General features: G+C 54.5%; 1 protein-coding gene across 1 annotated transcript in view; it reads left to right on the top strand.

Annotated features, from left to right (window-relative positions):
* The window catches only part of KIF17 (kinesin family member 17), a 39,691-nt gene that overhangs the window by 11,628 nt on the left and 2,772 nt on the right, over positions 1-25,291 (top strand). The window contains exons 4-14 of the mRNA XM_032863638.1: positions 655-844; positions 3,474-3,926; positions 6,589-6,698; positions 10,506-10,653; positions 12,093-12,646; positions 13,524-13,604; positions 13,987-14,085; positions 14,687-14,883; positions 16,399-16,630; positions 23,923-24,181; positions 25,133-25,203. Coding sequence (XP_032719529.1) covers positions 655-844; positions 3,474-3,926; positions 6,589-6,698; positions 10,506-10,653; positions 12,093-12,646; positions 13,524-13,604; positions 13,987-14,085; positions 14,687-14,883; positions 16,399-16,630; positions 23,923-24,181; positions 25,133-25,203 — 2,394 coding nt within the window. The remainder of the gene's footprint in view (positions 1-654; positions 845-3,473; positions 3,927-6,588; positions 6,699-10,505; positions 10,654-12,092; positions 12,647-13,523; positions 13,605-13,986; positions 14,086-14,686; positions 14,884-16,398; positions 16,631-23,922; positions 24,182-25,132; positions 25,204-25,291) is intronic.

The raw sequence follows: 25,291 nt of genomic DNA, 5'->3' as shown, positions 1-25,291 counted from the left end.
GTCAGATAAATTAATTTGCTCGCTGCCATAACACTGAGGGCTGGAGGCCAGTTTGAGCTGGCACCAGTGCGAGTTTTGGGCAACAAATGGCCCTTTGCCGGCCACGATCCAAAGGCCTGGGAACATTCCTGTTTCCCTGGAGCCACAGCAGAGAGGCGATCAGGAGCCCTATCGAAAGGTTGAAAGAGCAGCTTTCCGAGCCCTCGGGGGACTACAGGGTCAGCCCCTGGCAGCTGAGCGCCCAGGCTAGAATGGCCCTTCATGATAATCCCGCCACCACCAATAGCGTGGATATCGCCTGGAGTTACGGGGCACTTGCCATGTGCCAGGTCCTGTGCCAAGCCTGGACGGGCCTTATTTAACTGAATCCCCATCCCGTCCCTAAGAGATGGGTATCTCATACCCATTTTACAGATATGGAAACCAAGGCCCGGAGAAGTTGAGTTACTGGCTCAAGGTCCCACAACAAGGAAGAAAGAAGTGGGATGGGTTTGAGGCTGGTTCCACCTGGAGCAAAGCCCCTGCCTGTTGCAGGGACCATGAGGTGCCTCCCTGCGCTGCAGGAGGGCAGAGGCGGCCCGAACTGGGCCCTTCCCTGGGTCCCTTGGGGATCCCTGGTCCCATGAGGCTCTGACCCTTCCCTCCCGCCCATAGCTGAAGGAGCACCCGGAGAGGGGCGTGTACGTGAAGGGGCTCTCCATGCACACGGTGCACAGCGTGGCCCAGTGTGAGCGCATCATGGAGACCGGCTGGAAGAACCGCTCAGTGGGCTACACGCTGATGAACAAGGACTCCTCGCGCTCCCACTCCATCTTCACCATCAGCATCGAGATCTACGCCGTGGGTACGTGCGGGGGCTACTGGGGGCAGGGGAGCCAGAGCCAGAGCCGGGCGCTGAGACCTTTCACCTCCCGGGGCCTCGGGGGCCCCATCCGAAACTGGGAGAAGGTGCTCTAATGGCCTGGAGGCGGCCCAGGAGGACCTTCCTGTGCTAGATAGGGCGCAGGTTTCCCGGATAAGCAGCAGCATCAACAGTACTACGGCTGGCCGCTCACCCTGAGCACCTACTATGTGCCACGCAGTTTCTGTGCGTTAGCTTGTTTCTATTCCTTACCACAGCCCAGGAGGTGGCTACCAGCGTCGCCCCCGTTTCACAAATGAGGAAACTGAGGTCCCGCAACTAGAAAGCGTCAGAGCTGGGCCTTGACCCCAGGCTCTGTCTCCAGCGTGTCCTGCCTGGACTTTTTGGTGTCTCCTCTTTCTCTGCGGTGCTCCCCACCCTTCAGTCATCCCCCGCGTCCGCCTGTCTAGGAGAGTCCCTGAGGAAGGGAAGAAACTCATATTTCTTGCCGCTGGTAGCGGCTGTGCTAAGCACTTCCCAGGCTTCCTTTCGTTTACAGCCCACAGGAGTCCTAGAGGCAGGTGTTCTCATTGCCATTTTACAGACGGGAAAACTGAGGCTCTGAGAGGTGCAGTGGCTTGCTTGTGTGGGGTCCCACTGATAAGTGGGGGAGCTGGGATTCGAACCTGATTCTCTCTGACATCTGGGCTTTTCCCAATAACATGGCAGCTGCCTCCAAGTCCATCATGGATAGAACTCTCTCAAGCACTGCAGCAGGAAGCAGCCTCCACCCAACCAGAAACAAAATTCTGGAGAGATCCCAGACCCAAGGTCAAAGCTGGGGTACCTCCCATGACATCCCCCAGCATGTGGGGTGACCTGGCCCCAGGCCAACTGCCTGGTGCTTGCTGGGTCTGAGTCTCCCCAGGGTGCTGATATGGGTTGGGCAGGGTCAGTGAGGTCACGGTATCCTGCCATGAGGCTGTGATTGGGGGGCAGGGCCTAGGGCAGGTGAGGAAGGATCTGGACAGGGTGTCTTTGGGGGTGCACCTTGGTCTTTGCAGAAGGGTTTGAAGGATGGAGGAGGCTGCCTGGAGACAGGCTTTTAAACAAATTTATTTTTCTATTTTTTAAATTTTTTTTAGTGAGTGTGTGTGTGAGCAGGGAGGGGGCAGAAGGAGAGGGAGAATGTCAAGCAGGACTTCATCTCATGACCCCAAGATCACAATCTGATCCAAAGTCAAGAGTTGGGCACTTAACCAAACGAGCCACCCAGGCGCCCTGTAGATAAATTTAAAAGATGTTTATCATTCTCATTATAAAATAAGCTCAATAATGCTATTTAGGAATTAGAGAAAGGTAGGTAAAATTACTCATAAACACACTTATTAGCATTTGAGTGTATTGGGGTTTTTTGGTCCCTATTATCCTGTGAAATTTACAAAAACAATCGAACTCTGACGCTGTATTTAGTTTCTCCCTTGCGTCCCATTCCCCACGCCAGCCCCGAGCATCATTCCTGCCTGGTCTTTGAGACCCTGGGTGCCGGCTGAAGGAGGGCGCGTCTCTCATGCGATTTTCTAACCAATCTTTAGAGGGCAGTGAGGTTGTTTCCCGTTCGGGAGTGTTGTAAACAATGCTAACATGAATATCTTTTTTTTTTTTTTAAGTTTTTATTTATCCATTTGACAGACAGAGATCACAAGTAGGCAGAGAGAGAGAGAGAGAGAGAGAGAGGAGGAAGAAGGCTCCCTGCCGAGCAGAGAGCCCGACTTGGGGCTCGATCCCAGGACCCTGGGATCATGACCCGAGTGGAAGGCAGAGGCTCAACCCACTGAGCCACTCAGGTGCCCCATATTCGTTCGGGTCTGTTTTCCCCAAGTTTCATAGCAACTAAGATATGGAATCAGGATTGGATGCCCAAGATCTGCGCCTTCAAAATCTGTGCTCTGAGCCCACATTACCAGCCAGGGCCTGACTCCTGTCACCCTCACCACCGGGGTCTGCCTTGTCTACAGGACCTTGGTCACCACAGATCCAGGCTTGTTCTCAGGGGTACGAGCCCCTGCTGTGTGCTGGGCCCTGAGTCAACTCTGTAAAATGTGCCCTCCATTTATTTTACTCCTCCCAACAACCAGCCCAAGTGGGGAGCTGCTGTTAGTCTCATTTTGTGGCTGTGAGAATGGAGGACCAGAGAGGTGCAGGGCTCTGCTAAGGTCACACAGCAAGGAGGAGGCGGGGCTGGGTCGGGAACCAGATCCAAGAGCCTCCAAAGTCAATGTCTTTTGCAGTGAAGGATACAAGGCCCTGGGTGACCCAGTCACATCCTCCTACTCTTGGCCTCACAGGGAATCTGGGGGAGCCATTGTGATCACTGAAAAAAATCCCCACCACGCTCAGAGAATAGTCTGGACCTTCTAGCTTCTGCTCCCCGAGTCAAGCAGCCCTGTGTTCTGACCTTGGGTCTGCCACTTAGTGGGGGTGTGACCTTGGGCCAGTTAGATGCCTTTCTGAGCCTCAGTTTCCTCTTCTGTAAGATGGGGATGGTGACAGCAGTGCCCCTCTCATGGACTCCTATGTGGCTGGTGGTGGGAGCACTGTGTGCCCCTCACCCTCTGCTGTCTGTCCACAGACGAGCGGGGCCAGGACCACCTCTGTGCCGGCAAGCTGAACCTGGTGGACCTGGCGGGCAGTGAGCGGCAGTCCAAGACGGGTGCCACGGGGGAGCGGCTCAAGGAGGCCACCAAGATCAACCTGTCACTGTCGGCCCTGGGCAACGTCATCTCGGCCCTGGTGGATGGGCGCTGTAAACACATTCCCTACCGGGACTCGAAGCTGACGCGGCTGCTGCAGGACTCGCTGGGTGGCAACACGAAGACGCTGATGGTGGCCTGCCTGTCACCCGCGGACAACAACTATGACGAGACACTCAGCACCCTGCGCTACGCCAGCCGGGCCAAGAACATCAAGAACAAGCCACGCATCAACGAGGACCCCAAGGACGCCCTCCTGCGCGAGTACCAGGAGGAGATCAAGAAGCTGAAGGAGATCCTGGCCCAGCAGATGAGCCCCGGCAACCTGGCAGGTGGGTGGCTGGGGGAGGGGGGGGCAGGAAGGCCCAGGGCTGGGGACAGAGTCTTTCCCCACTGCCCCTGTTTAGTCTTCTGCCTCTGGCTGCCCATCCGAGAGACTCAGAAGCAAAGAGCCGGCTCGGTGATGGTCGGAGGCGCTCTGCTCCCCCGGGGACTCGGGACGGGGTCTCTTTGGTCTGTCCCATCAGCCGCCGGGCTGGCCGCCTCCTGGCCGCGCAGCCACCATCCCACCTGTGTGCCTGCTGTCTCTGTGGCAGCGTCGTGACACCGTGCCGCTGAGCAGCGGGTGACTCACTCCCCCGTGTCCCACCCCCAGTTAGGCACCTTGTGATTGCAGCTCTCACACCCAGGTGTTTGGCTGTCATCCGGCAAGGAGAGATCTCTATGTGCAGCTCAGGCTCTCTGGGGTCCTTGCACATTCTGGGGTTTTCTTTACCCGAGAACTCCCTGGGGAAGGGAGCACAAAAGAGCCTGAGTCTATCTATTCACTCATCTACCTCCCTACCCAGCTTCCTCTCTGTCCGTCCGTTCTACATACCCATTCATCTATCACCTGTCTACCCATCCATCCATCCATCCACCCGTCCATCCACCCGTCCACCTACCCGCCCATCCACACACCCAAAGCTCACTGAGCAGCCCCCGTGTGTGGATCTGTGCTGGGCACTGACAGCCCAGAGATGAATCCGATCCAGGCTCTGCCTCGTGGGCATCTAGTCTGGCGGAGAAGGACCCTCCAGCAGACAGTACGCATAGGTCAGAGAGCCGAACTGGCCACTAGAGGGCAGAAGGGGGTAAGTGACCAAGTCTGTTTGGGGGTAGGGTGTGGTCAGTCAGGGAAGGCTTCACAGAGGAGGAGGTGATTTAGCAGAGTCTTGGAGGCAGAGAGGTCTCCCTGTTAGCCAAGATGAGAGTGGCCAGACTGTGCAAAGATGCACAAAACTGTAAGGGACATTTGGGGAACAAGCAGTCGTGCTGGCAGCCTGCCGAGCCGGGCTCTGGGAGATGGCCAGTGAGGGCTGGACGTGCTGGGCTGAAGAGGGCTTTGAGCGCCGAGGTGAGATCTCACCGGCAGTCTGCCTTCCTGCTCTTTCCCCGCAGGACCACCCCTCTTTCCACAATCCCTCCGAGGTGGCCTCACCTTGTGGCTTTAAACACCATCTCTGGGCTCTGGCTCCCGTGTGGCCCCCCAGCCTGGTCGTGTGGTTTGTGTCTAGGTCTTCATTCATAAAGGGGCCCGAGGGGGCCCTTGGAGAGGTCAGCGTTACACTAGAAACAAGAGGATGGGACAGCACATGGGGCCACATGTCCTGGGGGGGAACCCGGGGGGAGCTCCAGCATCGGTCAGGAGACAGGAAGGAGTCAGATGGAGGGGCGGGAGGGGTACGGACTCCACATCGCTTGGTTGGCAGGTGAAAGGTGGGCTAATGGTTCGTTTGCTTTCTCTAGGTATTAGCCGGCCTGGCCAGGGTCGGTCTTTCCCTGGCCAGCAAGTCCCCCGCTATATCAAACATCACAAAATAGAGACAATTTAAAAAACAGTTGCGACGCAGTGTCCTCTGAATTCCAGACTTGAACATCCAGCTGTTGAGTGATCATTTGGAACTTAGCATGTCTGACACTGAGCTCTTAATCCCCCCAAGCCTGCTGGTCCCCGTGCAGGGGATGGCAACCCTTTTCCTTCTTAGTATTCAAGCCTGAAACCCTGGAGTGGCCCTTGGCTTCTCATTTTCACACAAACCTGTATCCAATCCAGCAGCAGATCTTGTTTCTACCTTTAAGAGATGTCCAGAATCTGTCCACCGCTGTCCCCTGAGTCGCTAGCATCTCCTACCTGAATTACTAGGGAGCACCACCCCGACAGGTATCCAGGAGTCTGTCCTTATCCCCCTCAGTCCATTCCCCGCACAGCAGCCAGGGAGGTCCTGTCCAAATGCACATCCTTTTACTGCCCTGCACAACGCCCCTCCTTGGCCTATTTAACCGAGTCAAACCCAAAGTCATCAGCACAGCTTTCAGTGTCCCTGTGATCCCCCACGCCCTCTCTGAGCTCCTCGTCACCTGTTCTCTCCCTCTCTTACTCCGTTCCAGCCACACTGGCTCCATGGCTGTTCCTGGAATAGTCCAGGCCCACTCCTGCCACAGGACCTTTGCATTCACTGCTCTCTTCTGTCTTCCCTAAGATCTCTGCCTGCTTCTCTCTCCCACCTCCTTCAGGTCACTGCCTTTGCCTTACCTTATCTAAGAAGTCCTCCCGGAACACACTGTTTAAATTGCCCCCCCCTTTGTTCTTACTCCTGAGCACCCTCCCCGCTTTCTCTCTCTTGCTAGAACACATCTGCTTATAACATGTTAGTATTTTGCTTATTTACTGTGTGTACCTTCTTCCTCTGTTTGAAAACTCAGTGTGGGTGTGGAGTGTTGTCTGTTTTGTTTAATGCTGGGTCGCCAGTGCCTAGAACATGCAGGTGCTCAAGAAATATTCGTTGAATGACTGAGTAAATTAGTATTTTACATAGAGATGGGCTTGGAAGAAACTCAATGCTGTGAAGTGTATTTTGCATAAGTCTGTGGTTGTCTCTTTCCAGATTTTGGCTTGGTTCTCGCAGACTCTGTGCAGCTTGGTCACAGCCCTCCCTTCTGTCTCTCTCCCAGACCTGCTGTCCAGTCAGGCTCCCCTAAATGCTGTCCAGACTGAGGAGAAGCTGGCGCCCCCACCGGTGATCCAGCCTGATACAGAGGCTGAGAAGCAGCTGATCCGGGAGGTGAGACCCGGGGGTAGGTGGGAGAAAGGCAGGCAGGTGAGGCCCAGCAGGAGAGCATCTGCCGAATGATATCATTTTACCCCCACCAGAATCGTGGGCTTGGTACCTCAGTCTCCCTTTTGGAGCTAGGTGCCGTGACTCGCCCAAGGTCACCCAGCTAAGGAGAGTCTGAGTGGGATTTGAACTCAGGTCCTGACTCCAGAATGCAATCCATCCCTCATCAGGGCCTAACATGGGGAGCACAGGGAGGGCTGTGGGGTGTCTGCAGGAGTGCTGTCTCTTTTCCATACTGTAGGAAGTGGGGTAGCTGTGGGTTGCTGGAAATGGAGGCCTTCCTGGTGGTGGGAACAGCTTGAGCTGGGCAGAGGGGACGGAGCGAAAGGAATTGGTCACTTCGTCAGGTGCCCACAAGTCAGAGGCTGAGAGCCGGGTGCCCTGGCTGGACAGTGGGGAGGCCCAGCACTCATTTGACCAGTGGGTAAATGGGGTGTTGGCCTCCCAGAAAAAGCTGTCTCCTGGGGGCCCCTCATTCTCCCCATGTGTGCCTTCCAGTATTTCTGGGAACCAGCAGGCCAGGTAACAGTGCCCTGGTTTACAGATACCGAGCTGATCCCTAGTGGGGGGCTTACACACCCAGACTCAGCAGAGCCCCTAACTCCCGGCTTAGGCTCCGTCCTGACTCCAGGCCCTGCTGGTTTCTGGAAATCCCTGCCATTTGAGGGCCCCATTCAGAGACCTGAGCATGGAGTGGGACACTGGCATTTTCCTGGCAGAGAAGGATGCCAGACTAGGACAGCTCTGCAGGGACTGCGTCCCTGGATGTGTCCGCAGCTGGGCCTCTGCCCCTCAATTATAAACTCAGTAAGCCCTGGGGCCCGGGGGAGCCCTGGTGAGGCTCTGAGGGTCTGGGGTCCAGCCTCTGAGGGGCAGACTAGGTAAGTCTTGGGAGTCTGAGTCCTGTGGGCTGAAGGGCTGGGAGAAATTGACCAGAGTCCCTAAAGGCTACCCATGACAGCTGTTCCCCCTGAGGGAGCCTGGTTGGGTGGGGCAGGCACCCTGGCTGAGGAGCAGGGCGCCGCCAATCCCCCTGCATCACCAGAGAGGAGACTCTGCTCCGGGCTGGCGGCTTCAGGGAGCCAGTGACTGGCAGGTCCTTCCGCCGGGGGTGGCGGTCGCTGGCCTTGTCTTCACGGGATAGCCCCGTGGCTGCTGCATCCAAGCATCTCCCCTCCCCCACCCCTGCCCGTGGCCACCACCAAGTGTCCTCTCAGGCCCTGCTGTTTCTTCTGTGAGCCACACTTGGAGGAAGAGTCAAAGGTGTCTGTTTTCCCTCTCGCCTTCCTTCCCATTTCACGTATGATCCCCTCATATTTATTGAGCACCTACTATGTGCCTGGAACCGTGCTTTCCTTTCCCACCTGGAACCAGTCAGGACTCTCAGGGTGAGGGGGTGGCCCCTGTGTGGGGCGGCGAGGGTACGGGGCCAGGGATGGGCTCTGCCACGAGTGGGAGATGTGACTCCATGGGCTTCAGTCTCCCGGCTGCACCAGGGAAGGGGAGATTTGGACCAGAAGATTCCTGGGTCCATCCAGCTTTTCCATTCTGCAAGCCCAGTTCTTGGTGGGCTCCGTGCCCCAGGACAGGCTGTTTAAGCTCTCGGGGACTGTTTGGGCGTCTTCTCACCATGGGACCGTGGAACTAGCACCAAGCGGGACTCGGGGGGCTGGGTTGGCAGGCATTTTCCAAGCCCCTGCTGGCACTGAGCCCTGTAGCTGGGGTCCACGAGGGGCCATGGGAGAGTTGTTCTGTGTTGAGTATCCAAGCACATTCTGTAACTGCTGGGGGTGATCTCGAAAGAAGTCTGCGCTGCGGGAGGGAGACAGGGATGGAAAGAGCAAAGTCACTAAGCGGGTGGCTTGGCTTCACATGGTTTGTCCACTGTCGCAGGACGAAGAAGAGCTTTCGGGTAGATCTGCAGGTAGACGGGAAGGTGTGGGCTGGGATGGCGAGGGAATGCTTCAGTGTTCTCTGGGAAGCAGGAGATGGGAAATGGAGAGGTGGAGGGTTGCAGAGGGAGGGAGAGCAGAAGGACCCAGGAGGGGCGCATGGCAGCGTAAGAGGCCCTCTGTGGTTCAGGGTCACACATGTACCACTGGGACTGGAAGTTGCTGCTGTATGTGTGTGCGTGCGTGTGTGCACACTGTGCACGTGAGTGTGTACATGCACACACCTGCATCTCCAGCCAGGTCTTGCTGGTTGTGTAGGTGTGACAAGGCTGAGCCAGGGTCACCCTGGGGCCAGGGCCGTGCAGGGAGGGAACTGTGGAGGGGGCTGGGTAGAGCTTGCTGAAGGATGAGTGTAGGGTAGGGCCCGAGTCCCTGCTGGGGAGGAGAGGAAGCCAGGGGAGGGGGTGGGGGGGCAGTGAGAAAGCAGATGGGGTGTAGGAGGTCTCCTTGTGGCCACTGGAGAGCTGTGTGGTTCTGGGCAAGTCACCTCCCTGGCCCCCAGCAGCCCTACGTAAGGCCCTGGGACTCAGATGCATCTCAGGTGTGCCACAGAACGCTCAGTCACATATTAATGATCCTCTGTCCCTCCCCGAGAGCCCGGGTCATAGAGTCTGTGCCATCGTAGAACTCTGGGCTCTGGCCTGAAAGGGTCCTGGTGAGGTGGGTGTGTGCACAGGGGCTGTCCCTCCCCTCCCCTGGCCTGTCCATCTGGCCTTCTCAGGGGCAGCTCCACAACACGGGAGGTCATGTACTGTCATCAGCCTGAACCCCGGCCGTGCCCATGGGAGGTGTGCTTGGAAGCCAGAGCTGTCCGGTTATCCTTTCGGCCAGGCCAGCGGTGGGCTCCAGGCACTCATGGACTCAGGAGTTTGCCCCGAGCCCCTCCCTCCCTCTGTGCTAGGTGCTGAGGCTGCAGGAGGGGATGGTGCTGTCTGAGAGGGTGGTCAGGGAGGGCTGCTTGGAGGGGGTGTTACTGAGCTGAGGCTTGAAGGAAGAGCTTGCTGGGGGATGAGGACAGAAGACTCCGAGGCAGGGGAACATGGGCCTGTCGGAGAGTGGAAAGTGGCCCATGTGCCCAGTGTGGGGTATATGTCATGGGGTGGGCTGTCCAGATCTCTGGGGACTCGGTCAAGTCGAGAGGCTTAGATTTTGCCCTGTAACGTAGGAAGCCACCGAAACACAGTCTAGGAGCGCCTGGGTGGCTCAGTTGGTTGGGCGTCCGACTCTTGATTTCAGCTCTGGTCGTGATCTCAGAGTCACGAGATCGAGTCTCATGTAGGGCTCTGTGCTCAGCGGGGAGTCTGCTGGAGATGATCTCCCTCTCCCTCTCCTCCCCTCTCTCTCTCTCTCCCTAAAATGAATAAATAAAGGGGCACCCGGGTGACTCAGTCATTAAACATCTGCCTTCAGCTCAGGTCATGATCCCAGGGTCCTGGGATGGAGCCCCATGTCGGGCTGCCTGCTCAGCAGGAAACCTGCTTCTCCCTCTCCCACTCCCCCTGCTTGTGTTCCCTCTCTCGCTGTGTGTCTCTCTCTGTCAAATAAATAAAATATTTAATAAAAAATAAAATGAATAAATAAAATCTTTTAAAAAATGCGGATAAACTTTAAAAGGGCCTGCAGCTGCCAGTTTCGTCCCCGTGTTGTGTAGGTAATTTTAACTTAGGTCTTTTGGCTTATTGGTATTTCCTGGGTTATTTGAATGACAGAGAAGGTGAACTGTGGTCTGATGCTGCCTGCCCCCCCCAACCCTGCCCTTGTCTTCTCTCCCCACCACCCCGCCCCCGACTCCCGCTCCCAGGAGTACGAGGAGCGCCTGGCCCGGCTGAGGGCTGACTATGAGGCGGAGCAGGAGTCCAGGGCCCGGCTGGAGGAGGACATCACTGCCATGCGCAACTCCTACGACGTGAAGCTGTCCACACTGGAGGAGAACCTGCGTAAGGAGACAGGTGGGCACCCGACCCGGGCTGTCAGGAGGGTGGCCAGCTGGTTCCCCCTCCCCATTTTACTAACTGACATTCATAGAGCACTTCCTATGCACCAGGCTCAGTTCTAGTTACTCCTTACGACAGCCTAGCCAGGTAGGTACCGCCATGAGGCTCATTTTATAGGTAAGGAAACTGTGGCACAGAGAGGGTGAGTGATTTGTCCATGGTCACACAGCTGGTGAAGTGAGTCAGGATTGGAACCCAGGCAGTGTTCTCACCCACCCAGCATTGCATCTGTGAAGCCTTGGCCCCAGGCTGGGGCCCAAGGCTGACTTAGCATTACAACATATCACCCATATTTCATGGGTAAGTTCCTTCCTCCTGCTTCTGCATTTTCTGGTCTCCTCTCATTTTTGAGCCGCTCTGTGAACAAAGCAACCACATTCCAAAATAAGGATTCAATTACTAGCAAGAAGTTCTTCCTTGCTGAAGATTTTTGTTGTCTTTTTGACATTCTAGAATGTTCTACCCTACCACTATCCTCCAAACACCTGTGCTGCCAGGCAGCTCAGACTTCCTAGTACTCATCCAAATACTATAAAACCCCCCTTGTCATGACGATGGTATTGGTCACATCGTGGGTACCATTTATTGGACATTGCTGCATGGGCTGTGCTGGGTGCTGGGTACTCCCTCAGTGAGTGAGGACGCGCTGAGTCCTCACGTTGCCAAGGTGCACACTGAGGCTTGGAGAGCTTCTGGCCGCTGAGCTAGGGAGAGGATGTCCTCTTTCAGCAAAGGGAATGTGTCTCCAGCCCATGACACAGAGACAAAGAAGTGAGTGGTTCTAGTGCCCATGAGCTGGGAGCCCTGAGGAGGCCTGTGGGACTGTAGTCTCATCCACGCTGGCAGACCCAGAGGAGAGGGAAGGGCAGGTTCTAGCATGTTCTGTCCTTCAGAGTGTTCCTCTAGTCCAGTTTGAATGTTAGGCCTCCAGGTGGTTTTATTTGGTCTAATGATCATCCGCAGTGTTCCTTCATCTCCATGGAGCTAGCATTTCCTGTGGACAAGAGCCCTGAGCAGGGGTGCCCTGTAGAGGTCCCCGCTCCAGGTCTCGGGTGTGAAGTCTGCTTGCTGAGCGGGAGCTCTCGACCTCAGAGGCCACAAGACCCACAGGGCAGTCACCTTCTGTGTGAAGAGCAGCCCGAAGGCAGCTGAAGGCCAGGGAGGTCAGAGAATAGAGAGCTCCTGGTGCTGGTCAGGGAAGACTTCCTGGAAGAGGAGGCAGGAGAGGGGTCTGAGTTCTGACAGAGGAAAGGGCAGAGATGGGAGGCTAGTATCTGGGGGTCTGGGAGGCTCTGGCTCTTAAGCCTGCCCTTCAGAGACCAAGTGCTTGGGGCCGGCCCCCAGGGGGTCACCATCGTCCTCTGTCTGACGCTGAAAGGAATTTCCATTTGCAGAGGCTGTCCTCAAGGCGGAGGTCCTCAAGGCGCAGGGCACGTCCAGGGCGGAGTTTGTCAGCTGGCCGGAGTCCTCCCCTGCCCTCCACTGCGAGCTGGCCACGAAGCCTGAGATCCACTCCACGCCGCGCACTCTGGCCGGCGAGGATGTCTCCAAGACTGAGGTTTCTCCTGGGTTCGAGGAGCTGCCCACGGCGCAGACCTCCAAGTCTGAGGCATCTCTGGGATCCGATGAGTCTTCCACGCTCGAGGACACCTCCGTGTCCGAGGCCTGCCCAGCGCCCCGGGAGCCTTCCAACGTGGAGTTCTCCACGCCCGAGGCGGAGGCCGTGGGCAGCTCCCTCCCGGACCACGACCTCAGCTGGGAGGCCGCCGGAGCCCCGCGGTGGGCCGGGCCGGTCCCCGAGGACGAGCAGCCACGGCTGGCGGCGCTGGGCCTGCTCCCCAGCCTGCACGACCCGTTCGCCGAGGTGGAAGCCAAGCTGGCCAGGCTCTCCTCCGCGGTGGGGGGGGCCGAGGCGCCCCAGGCGGCCACCCCCAGGCTCCCCACACAGGTAGCTGATGTCACGCGAGGTGTGCAGAAAGGCAGCAGGCAGAGCTCGGCGGGGGTGAGGGGCGGTGGGCACGCAGGTCGCTGGGGCAGGTGCTGATGGTCCGGTCCAGTCCGTGCGCGGGAGCTCCGGCTTGGCGGCCGCAGAAGCCTTGTGTCAGCTCATCTGTGGGGAAGTAGGGATGGAGACAGGAGGCTTTGCTGGGTGGGCACCTGTTCTGCTAATGGAGGGACACCCACTCGGGGGGTTTGCTGAGTTGTCGTGGTTACACTAGCTTCTAGGCCCCGAAGGAAGGAGCTGGAGGAGGCTGGAGGCTGCGGGAAGGCTGCCACCTTTCAGGGACCGCCCCCCACTCCACCCCCACCCCGGGTCCGGCGGGGCTTGCCCTGCCATCCTGCCGCTTTGCTGGGTGCTTCTCCCCTTTCCACTCTCTCTTTTGGTTTAAATTCCCTTCCCCTCCTCTCCCTTGTGTTCCTTTTCCTTTCCTTTCCTGTGTGTGTGTGTGAAGAGCACAGGCCTTTGAGCCGGACAGACCAGGGTTAAACCCCAGCTCGACCACCCACAGAGTTGTGTGACCTTGAGCAGTCAGCTTTCTGGGGTCGGTTTCCTCTTCTCTAAAATGGGGGTGCCGACGCGTGCTTTACCTCAGGTACCACAGTCGATGCTCCCGGAGCTCGCTCCCTTCCATGTTCTCTCTTCCCTGTTCTCTCCTCTTGTCGCCCCTGCTCCCCAGTGGTCCCCTCAGTGGTGACAAGCAGCAGGAGGTGGTGGCTTGGTGAGGTGCCGGGCTGGGGCGTGGGGCTCTGAAGGGGAGGTCAGGGAGTGGAAGATGATTCTGGCCTACTGTCCCTCTCCCTCCCCGACCCCATCCTCCTGCCAGCACCCTTCCCTGACGGATCTGCTGGGGCCTGGTGTCCTTAGGTCTGAAGCTGAGGCAGCTGACTTCCTCCTGCCCGGGACTGTGAGTTCCCCCCCGGGTCCAGACCCTCAGGTCGGAGGAGGAGTCCCAGGAGCCTGGGTCTTCCTGTGGCACTCTGGACCTCAGTGTCCTCATCCCCAAGACAGGGGCTATGAGCCCAGCCCACCCCCAGCTTATCGGACCTGGCCCGTCACAAAGCAGGCCTACGTCTTATTACTGCTGTGACTAAGAGGCCACTGCTCGGCAACTCTTAGACTTCGCTTGGCCTTGGCAGCCTGTCTAGAGCGAGGAGGCCCTGGTGTGTGCTGAGGGCGAGGGCTGCTGGGCGGGGGCAGGGGTCCCGAGGCACTGGCCGGGAACCGCCTGGGTCCCGTGTGTTAAACACTGCTGCTCTCAGAGCCCTCCCTTCTCTCTTCTGCTTAAGAAAGCACAAGAGGCCATGGAGAATGAGAGCAAGGCTTTAAATCTACCCACATGTGTGAAGAGAGAAAATTATCTCCCAGCCTCTGGACTGGATCACTGGGTAGGAGCTGGCATACTTGAGGTTCTCAGTAGATGGGAGAAGGGGTGGCCCGGGGTGCCCTGGCTGTAAGGTGACATTGAGAGGGGACACAAGCAGGAAGAAGGGGCCAGGGCAGAGCATCAGGCCAGGGTTGGCATGTGCCAAAGTCCTGTGGCCAGGAAGAGCTCGACTTTCTCAGCAATAGAAAAACGAGGCCAGAGAAGCAGCTGGGTGGATGCGGTGGGGGAGGGGGAAGGCAGAGAGAGGCACGGAGGGCACAAAGGCCATGGAAGAAGCTGGATTTTACTGCCAGGGTGCTGGGAATCTGTGCAGGGTTCTCCCCGGGAAAGGGCTGTCATGGATTTGTATTTGGAGAAAATTGCCCCAGCTGCCATGGGGAGGCTGGGTCCCCAGGGGCAGGAGGGCAGGAAGGAATCTGTTTCCAGGTGTTGGAGGAAATGGTGGGGTGGGAACCTGACCAGGTACTGGGTGGCTCTGAGCCCGAAGTGACCCATCCTGGGCCACGAGGGACCCTGCTGCTGCCATCTGGGACTGAGGCTGCGGCAGTGTGCGTCCAGGGGTCAGCCTCTCTGCCTCCATCTTGCTTTCTCTTTGTGCTCAGGAGATTGACCCGGGCCCAGAAGTGGCCGAGGAGGTGGTGCCGGCAGCAGAACCTGGCGTCGGGGCTGAGACTGAGGCCCAGATGGCCTTGGAGGCTCAGCCTCAGCCCTTGCTGGCCACGACCAGTGTGGGCGTGGAGGTGGCGGTGTTGACTGACGACCTGCTGCCTGTCGTGGACCAGCAGCAGGTGCTTGCCCGGTAAGTGCTGGGGCGTGGGGCTGGTAGGGCCCCGTGGCAGGACAGGGAGGTGCTGTGGCCAGGCCTGGGGATGGGAGCTCCTGGAGAGCTGAGCCTCCACTCCACTCCCCTGCCTGATGAGGCTGGAGAGGCCCCAATCCTCTCTCTGGGAGCAAGGGGCAGGGATGGTGCCATCAGCCGGGAGGGCAGTGCTCTGCCCAGGGGAACCTTACAGGTACCACCAGACTCCCTCAGGCACCTGCTGGGGCACAGGTGCTCCAGGAGAAAGGGAAGGGACTGTCGCCTGCCTGGCATTCTCAGGAATCCCAGGGTGGCGTGATGCAGGCTTTTCTTAGCTCCCAGTGTGCCCTCCTGTTGTGAGACCTGCTCACCCTGGGGACAAGCCACCCTGATCACCCTCAGAGGCTGCCCACCTGGGGCGCTGGGCTGTCTTCACTCTATGCCAGCCACTTAACATTTCTGAACCTTGGTTCTCACTTCTGTAAATGAGAATCAGGGTCACTTCCGTGATGGTCAGCCCCATGGCCAGGGTTCAGCTTCCTCTTAGCAGTGGCAAACCCAGTCCTATAGTCCACGGTTCAAACGTGAACCAAGCAGGAGCTGCGGGCTGGGAACCAGGACACAGGATGAATGAGCTGCCATGTTGGCTTGCAGGGAGCCCATGGTCCAGAGGTACCAGCTACCCAGGCCCAGGGAGGGCCAGATTCTGTAGTGTAAGAAGCCAGTGGGTTGTGCAGTCCACTGTCTGGGGTCCCGTCCACCTTCACCACTACCTCTACCACCAGAGCCAACGTTAAACCTAGTGTGCCTTAGCTTCTCATCTACAAAATGGGTGATAATAAGAGCTCCAGTTTGAGAAGCTCATCATGAGGGTCAAAGGAGACCACGCCTGCCAAGCGTCAGACCCGGAGAAAACTCCCCACGCTCTTGGCCGTGGTCTGGGTGTGGTCCCGAGTATGGTCCGGGAAGCCTTCACAGAAGCTTTTGTTTTCCGTTTCTTAGAGTAGCTTTGCTTAGCTCACCCTGAATGGGGTTTGAAGGCCAGAAGCCTCAGGAAGGCATCGAGTTACAGGGTGCCCCAAAAGTGCGGCACGGGGGAGCAGCCTGGCTGTTTGGAGAATGCACAGTGGGGAAACCTGGAGCAAGCTGGGTGGGGGGCTGCAGAGGGAGACGATGAACACTGCTCAGCCTGGGCTGCTCTGGTCCCACGGGGTACCGGGGAGCACGGCCGCCAGCCTGTGCGTTGTGGGGACCCTCGGCTCTGGGAGGCCCGGGGCAGGTGGTAGCCTGGGTCAGCTCTGGCCCGCAGGGAGATGCTTGCCCGTCCTCTTGGGCACACATGACTGGGTGGCTCTGCTTGGAACCCCGGGGTCTGACCCCAGTCAGAGGCTTTGCCTCTCTGAGCCCAAGCCCATGTCCATGAGGAGTGGCTGTGTGGACCCCATGATGTTGGCTGGACAGTGAACACCTGGTGACAGCCCCGCCCCACTGACATGTGCCTCTCCCCACCGGCAGTTTGCAGCTGCTGGAGCAGCAGGTGGTAGGGGGAGAGCAGGCCAAGAACAAGGACCTGAAGGAGAAGCACAAACGCAGGAAGCGGTACGCGGACGAGCGCAAGAAGCAGCTGGTGGCGGCCCTGCAGAACTCGGACGAGGACGGCGGCGACTGGGTGCTGCTCAACGTCTACGACTCCATCCAGGAGGAGGTGCGGGCCAAAAGCAAGCTGCTGGAGAGGATGCAGCGGAAGGTGAGGCCCCGGCGCACGCCCCGCTGGCCCCAGCCGCCACCCGTAACTCTGCACATGGTCATTTATCAGGTGCCTGCTGTATGCGTCGCCCGCCCTGGAGACCGTCCCGGTGACTGACGTGTGTCTGCTGTGCTGGGCGAGTGTGTGCAACAAATGGGACGGCCGAGAAACAAGTGGGCTAGGGCCGGACTGTGATCGTGCTGTGAAGGGAACTCTGGGGGAGGGTGGTGATGTCGGAAAGATGTCAGGGTTCAAAGCCAACGGCCAAGAAAGAATTCTTGATACGTCTTTGGTGCAGAAAGGTGGCCTTATCAAAGCACGGGGACAGGACCTGTGGGCAGAAAGAGCTGCACCGGGGCCAGGAGGAATGGCCCACTGGGATAGCGTGAGCCTCCGAGGAATTTTGGAAGCAAGGTTCCAGGACCTTGAGGGGGCTAGCTATTGTTGGGGAAAGGTCATTCATGACCATCTAGTAACACCCAAGTCACGGACCCTTCAGGTGTGTATCGGTGGGCCATAGGCTTGGGGGACGGTTGCCAGCACATATCCTGGCGAGTAGAGATAAAGGAAGTTTCCAAAGGAATTTTTATATGTTAAAGTAGGCTTCCAGGATCCTGGCGGGGGTCGGGGGTGGGGATCAGGCTAGGATCGCCTCTCGCCCTTAAACAAAGTGTCAACATCGAGGCAGCTGAGCTCCTAGAGGAATGTCCCTCTGCCTGTTTCAAGGACATGTCCATGGGCTGTAGGCAGTAAGGAAATTTAATCATTTTTCTTCTGCCTTTGTTTTCCACATCAGGTGGCTTTATTTTGATTTTTTCTTGGATTGAGGTACACACGTGCAAATCACAAGTACGCAACTTAGCTCATTTCTGCAAAGTGAACGCACCCATAGAACCAGCACCCGCACTGGGGAACTGAGCATTAGCAGAACCCTAGAAGTTCCCGGGGGCCACCTTGGGTGGGGGGCAGGGACGTTTTCTGGAGCTGGTGGCTTCTGAGGTGGAACCTGAACCTTAGGAAAGGTGGGGCTAGGTTGTACCGCAAGGCAGAGCGTTCCAGGCTGGGGGAGGGACCAGTACCCAATATGAGCTTAGTGGCTCCAGGAGAAGAAGGGAAGTAAATATGACTGAGCATGGGGAGTGAGGACAACAGGGGAGGAGCTGCCATCTGCTTCCCTCGGCACACCCCCGAGAGGCTCTGGCCCCTGACTCCTCCCCCTCGGCCAACCGAGGCACCTCTCATCCCCAGCTGACACCTTTCACCCAAAGATCTCACCAAAGCAGAAGCTGATGCTTTTCCCCTCTTTGAACCTCTGTAGTGTTTACATTTTCTTGGTTATTTTCGTGCTTTTTCTTAATACCCTTTTTATATTTTCAGCCACATTTGTTTTTCCTGGGATATCTTGTAATCTCATCTATGCACCTAAGTTTTGAAAAATTCTTTCCGGAGTTCGGTTAAACGTCCCATTTTATACCTTCTTCGTTTCTGTCCGTTTCCACTTTAAGGTTTCTGGATTGCTGATTTGAAATGTTCATATGTGTGAACTGGAGGAAATGTTATGCACATTGGGATGTTGGGTTATATTTTGGTTCTATGTGCTCATGCTTTGGGGGGGATTTTCTTCTGAAATGCTTTGATTTTCATTTCCTCTTTCTTCAAAGAGCAGCTTTGATTAGCTACTTCTGCTCTTTTCTGTGTATTTTGCAGTGTCTTGTTTTTCTGCACTTTCAGGACCAGCTGAAAGCAGAGGTGAGGGTTTGGGCGGCTGGCTGGGTTTGCTCAGTCGACAGCACACTCTTCTGTTCCTGTAGTGAAGTGCAGTATTAAATAGACTGTCCCCTATTGCTGTGGGAGTTAGCTGTCACCACAGATAGAGTTGCCTAAAAGAACACAAACTTACTATCTTACAGTTCTTTGGGTCACGGTCAAGCTCTAGCATGACTTAATCCTCGGCTTAGAATTCCATATGGCTGGGACCAAGGTGTGGGCAGGGCTGGTTTTCCTCAGAGGCTCTAAGGAAGAATCCGTTTCCAGGGTCAGTCAGGTTGTTGACAGGACTCAGGCTGATGCGGCTGTAGGACTGAGAATCCCATGTTCTTGCTGGCTGTTCACTGGGGGTCATTCTGTTTCTAGAGGCCGCCTGCCCCCTGTCCCCCTCAGAGACCGCTGGGGCCGGCCCCTCCTAGGCTTCAGCTCTCTGACTCTCCTTCATCTAAAGCATCACTTCTCCTTTGCCTGGTTCTTCACACCCCTTGGTCACACCACGTGTTTACAGTGGGCTCACCAGGTGATCCAGGATAATCTCCTTGTTTTAAAGTCAACAGATTAATAACCTTAATTACATTTGCAAAGTCCTTTTTGCTGTGGAAGAGGAACATAGTTACGGGCACGTCCTAAGGGGTGGAAATCACAGGGGTCGAGACTTTGCCTTCCAAATCTCACTCTCATTTTTGGGTCCACTCTTTCTCTCTCAATCTCTCGTTCAGTGGGAGGGGTCTCTTGTTTCTGCAGACTTTTATTTTGCACCTCAAGGGGTCTCCCACTTCTAAACACCGTCCAGAAGCAATGCCTTGCAGAGACTCACCCCTCGGTCTCTCCAGAGATTTGCAGAGACCGACCTGCATTCCAGTGCATTCTGGGTTTTGCAGTATCCGATCTATCCTCAGTATTTCCCTGCTCAAAGTAGGGCTTTCTCATTGGGGGAGTGATGTTATCTGCCTTCCAGCACCTTGCCCTCCCCCTTCCACACTTTGCTGGGTGCTTTCCACTCCTCCCGCTGTGGGGCAGGCCCTCCAGCTCTCTGCTGGACTTCTGGTATTTTGGACCTGCTGGTGTAGGCTGGGCAGAGGGGGGTTTCATTTTCTTTCCCTGTTCTGTGTGTTGTTTCAGAGGGTCTCCATGGAGAGATTCAGATTTAGGTAGCTGCCATCATCCCTAGGTACCCAGGACTTTGTTTGAGAGAGAGAGAGAGCATGAGCAGGGAGGAGAAGCAGAGGGAGAGGGAGAAGCAGTCTCCCTGCTGAGCAGGGAACCCCCCCCACCCATAATGTGGGGCTTGAGCCCAGGACCTGGAGATCATGACCTGAGCTGAAGGCAGAGGCTTAACCCACTGAGCCACCCAGGTGCCGCTAAAAAACATTAAAAAAAAAATTGTGAAATAGAAGGAAACACTTCTTAACTTATTCTATGGGGCCCATATCACCTGATACCAAAACCATAGAAAGACATAACAAGAAAACTATAGACTAGTATTTCTTATGAATATAGACAGAAAATGCTCCACAAGATACTAGCAAACCAAATTATACATCATGCCAAAGTGTGATTTAGCATAGGAATGCAAGGTTGGTTTAGTATCCCAAATCAATTAATGTAATATACCATATCAATAGAATAAAGGACAAAACCCACGTGATCATCTTAATGATGCAGAAAAAGTATATGAAAAAAATTTAACACCTATTATGGTAAAAACACTCAGGAAACTAGGAATAGAAGGGAACTAATTCATTCTGATAAAAGACATCTATGAAATGTCCACAGGTAACATCATACTTAATGGGGAGAGATTGAAAGCTTTAACCCTAAGATTAGGAACAAGACAAGGATGTCTGCTCTCACCACTTCTGTTCAACATTGGGCTGGAGGTTCTAGCTGGTAGTAGGCAAGAAAGTGAAATAAAAGGCACTCAGATTGGAAAAGAATAGATAAAATTATTTCTATTTATAGATGACATGATCTTTTATGTAGAAAGTCCTAAGGAATCTGCTTAAAAAAACACAAAAACCCCTACCTACTAGGATCAATTAACAAGTTCAGCAAGGTTGCAGAATACAAGATCAATAAGCAAAAAGCAATGGTATTTCTACACACTTGCAATGAACAATCTACAAATAAAATTAAGAAAACAATTCCTTGGGGCACCTGGCTGGTTCAGTCTGTAGAGTATGAGATTCTTGATCTCAGAGTCATGAGTTTAAACCTCCACATTGGATGTGGAGACTACTTAAATAAAAATATATAATATCCATAAACATTAAAAAAAAAAACAATAATTCCATGGGGCACTGGGTGGCTCAGTCATTGGGTATCTGCCTTCGGCTCAGATCATGATCCCAGGGTCCTGGAATCTACCCCAACATAGGGCTCCTTGCTCAGTGGGGAGCCTGCTTCTCCCTCTCCCTTTACTTGCTGCTCCCCCTGCTTGTGCACACTCTCTCTCTTTCTCTCTCTCTCAAATAAATGAATAAAATCTTAAGAAAAAAGAATAAACATTTAAAAATTTTTCATTTACAATACATCAATAAAGAATAAAATACTTAGGAATAAATTTAACAAAAGAAGTATAAAGCTTATATTCCCCAAACTATAAAACCTTGTTGAAAGAAATTACGAATACCTAAATAAATGGAAAGACCCCATGTTCATGGATTGGAAGACTTAATAATGATTAAATGGGAATACTCTTCAAACTGTTTTACAGACTCAAGGCAATCACTATCAAAGTCCCAAATGACTTCTTTGCAACGACTGACATGCTGACCCTAAAGTTCATATAGAAATTCCAGAGACAGAATAGTCAAAACAATCTTGAAAAGAACAAAGTTGGAGGACTCACACTTCTTTATTTCAAAACATACTACACATTTACAGTAATCCAGACTGTGTGGTACTGGTATGAAGACAGGCATATAGATCAATGGAATGAACTAAGAGTCTGTAAATAATCTTCGTATTTATAGTCAGTTGATTTTCGACAAGGGTGCCAAGATTATTCAGTGAAGAAATTACGGTCTTTTCAACAATTTGTGCTGGGACAACTAGATTCCCGCATGGCAAAGAATGATGTTGGACCCCAACCTCATACCATATACACAGATTAATTAAAAAATGGATCAAGAAACTAAATGGAAGAGCTAAAACTGTAAAACTCAAAAGTGTAAATCTTTGTTACCTTAAATTCGACACTGCTGGAGCACCTGGGTGGCTCAGTCAGTTAAGCAGCTGCCTTTGCCTCAGGTCATGATCCCAGGGTCCTGGGATGGAGCCCTGAGTCAGACTTCCTGCTCAGTGGGGAGTCCGCTTCTCCCTCTCCCTCTGTGCGCTCTCTCTCTCTCTCTCTCTTGCTCTTTCTCTCTCTCTCCCTCACTCTCTCTCAAGTAAATAAATAAAATCTTTAAAAAATAAATTAGACATTGCTTTCTTAGGTATGATACCAAAGCACAAACAACAAAGGGAAAAAAATAGATACATTGGACTTAATAAAAATTAAAACTTTTGTGCTTCAAAAGATACTATCAGGAAAGAGAAAATGCAGCCCATAGAATGAGAGAAAATATTTGCAAGTAATATATCACAATAAGGTGCTTATATCCAGAATATATAAAGAACCCTTATGACTCAAGAATAAAAAGACAAATAATCCAATTTAGAAATGGGCAAAGGATCTGGACAGGCATTTCTCCAAAGAAGATAAACAGATGGGCAATGAACACAAGAAACTTGGTGCTGAATGTCATTAACCACCAGGGAAACGCAAATCTCCAATACAAAACTACCATCTATGGTGTAGAGCTACCCTCTCACACCCACGGGGGTTAGCCGTAATAAAACAGGTGTAACAGACATCGGCAAGGAGGTGGAGAAATGACTGTCCTCATACATTGCTGGTGGGGATGTAAAATGGTGCAGCTGCTTTGGAAAATCGTCCAGCATTTCCTCTGTTGGTTGAACATAGTGTTACCCTGTGACTCAGCAGTTACAAGCAAGAGAAATGAAAATACGGCCACAGAAAAATTTGTACACAAATGTTCATAGCAATATTCGTTCTAACCTCAAAGTGGAAACAGTCATGAAGGGAAAATACAATGTGGTATAGCCACATGATGGAATATTACTGGGCAGTAAAAAGGAATGAAATCCTGGGGCTCCTGGGTGGCTCCGTCATTTAAGCATCTGACTCTTGGTTTCAGCTCAGGTCGTGATCTCAGGGTCTTGAGATCGAGCTCTGCTTCAGGCTCCGTGCTCAGCTGGGCGTCTGCTTGAGAGTCTCACTTTCTCACTCTGCCCCTCCCCCACTTTGTCTCTCTCAAATAAATAAGTAAATCTTTAAAAATAAGAAAAGGAAGTCCTGACACATGCTCTGACAGGGATGAACCTTGAAAACAGTGTTAAGTGCAAGAAGCCACACGCAGAAGATCATATATTGTATATTACTTTGATATGAAATTTCTGGAATAAGCAAATCTAGAGAGACAGAAAGTGGATTGGTGGTTGCATAGGGCTGGGGGTTGGGGAGAAGCAGAGGATGAGTACCTTTTCTGGATCATGAGATGTTCTAAACCTGACCATGCTGATGGCTGCACTACTTGGAATATACTAGAAACCATTGACTTGTACATGTTAAATGGGTGAGTTGTAGGACATGAGAATTCTATCTCAATAAATCTGTTACAAAAGTCACTGTGAAGGATTCCAGATCTTTCCAGATGTACAAAAATATATAAAGTTTTTACCCTAATAGCACGTATCCACCATCCAGCTTAAGGAATGGAGCATTATTAATTCCCCACCTGTGTCCTACCAGGCAGCATCCATTCTCGCCTGGTTACATGTGATGACCATCCCTGTGAACTGAAAACATCCTTCTTTTCTAACCAAACTGTACCTGCTCTTTTAAGGAAACAGACGGTGCACCCAGGAGTCTTGGGGCTCAGGGACAGCAGGGTTACGGTTGCAGCTGGGAGTCACCTGTGCTTGGGGGGAATCTCCATTCAGGCAGCCCCGGGCAGGAGATCACAAAAGTGTGGAATCCATGGTCAAATCGGGGTGTCTCTGCCTCTTAAGTCCGACGTCTGTCACATCATAGCTTGGCCGTGGTCATGGGAGAGCCATCACTGCTGAGGCTGAGAGTTTATGCCTCCACTCCCCTCAGGAAAAGAATCTGTACAACTTTCTGACCTTTTAGGACATGGTAACCCCAGTGTTATGTGTGGCACTTTCTCGGAGGCTCCTGGATAAAATGTGTTTGTGCGGGATCATCCCGGGGGCCGGCAGGGGGTGCTGATGAGTGAGTCCTTTTCCTGTTTCCTGCAGGGCTGTGGACACAGTAGGTGCTCATTTAGTGCCAGTGGACAGATGGGCGGCGGACGTGGGTGGATGGGTGGGTCAGCGCCCGCATGGCGAGTGGGCGGCTAGAGGCGCAGGCCGTGGGTGCTGCAGGTGGGCAGATGGCGACATGGCTCGGTGTCTTCCCTGCTCACCTCTTGCTGCCCCCGACCCCTTGCTTTCAGCTCCGGGCAGCAGAGGTGGAGATCAAAGACCTGCAGTCGGAGTTCCAGCTGGAGAAGATCGATTACTTGGCCACCATCCGCCGGCAGGAGCGCGACTCCATGCTCCTCCAGCAGCTCCTGGAGCAGGTGCAGCCCCTCATCCGCCGGGACTGTAACTACAGCAACCTGGAGAAGATAAGGCGTGAGGCCTGCTGGGACGAAGACAACGGCTTCTGGAAGATCCCCGAGCCCATCATCATAAAAACCAGCCTCCCAGTAGGTCAGGTGCTCGGCTGTCCCCTCGGGCCTCCTCCGCGCAGCGTGCCCTCCTGCGGGCTGACCCGGAGCCGGGGCCCCGGGCTTGCTGGCTGTGGGTGCGGCAGCCACAGGGGGGACCCTGGGGCTCCAAGACGGTGGGGACCAGAGAGAAGTGGTGTGCTCTGGAGTCAGACAGATGTGGGCTGGAATTCGTGCTCCACTGCTCCCTGTGTGGCGTCTTTGGGACTCAGTGTCCTCATCTGTGAAATGGGGATTAGTAACCGCACCTTCTGTAAAGATCGCTGGGTGGCTTGGCATGTGTTCATGCGTGTGACGCCCTTAGCGCCATGGCCGGCCCGAGGCAAGTGAGTGCTACGTTTGGTTACTGTCGCGATCTTCACTCATTAGCTCCCCCAGCACTCCGGGGGAGGGCAAAGATGATCACTCCTGTTTGACATCTAAGGAGCTGGAACCTCAGATAGAGAAGTGACTGAACCAGAGTCCCAGTCAGAGCCGCGAGTCCCAGGACCCGGGATAGGAATGGGTTCACCTTCTGCTTTTGTCCCTGATTTCCGTGTGACCTTATGAAGGTCATTGTTTCTCTCTGGGCCTTGATCCCGGATCTTTACAAAGAAGGGGCTGGGGAAGGTGGTCTCGAAGGTCTATCTCTGGCCTCACAGCTGGGAGCACCCCCCTCCCCCATCAGAGAATGTTTGTTCAGTCTCTGAGTCATTTCCCAAGCGCCGGCATCTGTCAGCAGGGTTTCTCCTGCCCGCTGGGTTGTGGGAAGCAGGAGAATGGCTGCTTTGGCATCTGAGCCCTCCTGGTATGTTTCCCAAAGTCATCTTGTGGCCTGGGCAGTGTGCTCCCCTCGCTCCGGGCCTGTGAGCTTGGGCGAGTGTTGCCCACCCTGGCCCTCTGGCCCGTGGACTGGGGACCAGCCAGCAGTGACTTCAGCTTGTGTTTCTCACAGCAGTTCCAACAGGGCCACAGAACAAGGCAGTCCGCAAAGCCTCCACAGCAGACAATGGTGAACCGGGCACGGTAAGGCCAGTGGGGGAGGGGGTGAGGCTTGGGGAGCTGGTGTGGGGTGGGGGTGATGGGGAGAGGGGCTTTGCGGGTCACCCTCCCT

Source organism: Lontra canadensis, unplaced genomic scaffold, assembly GCF_010015895.1.
Source record: "Lontra canadensis isolate GAN:19392208 unplaced genomic scaffold, GSC_riverotter_1.0 scaffold25, whole genome shotgun sequence".
Classification (NCBI taxonomy): Eukaryota; Metazoa; Chordata; class Mammalia; order Carnivora; family Mustelidae; genus Lontra; species Lontra canadensis.
Note: the sequence above shows the minus strand (reverse complement) of the source record. Positions and strands in the feature narration are given on the sequence as shown.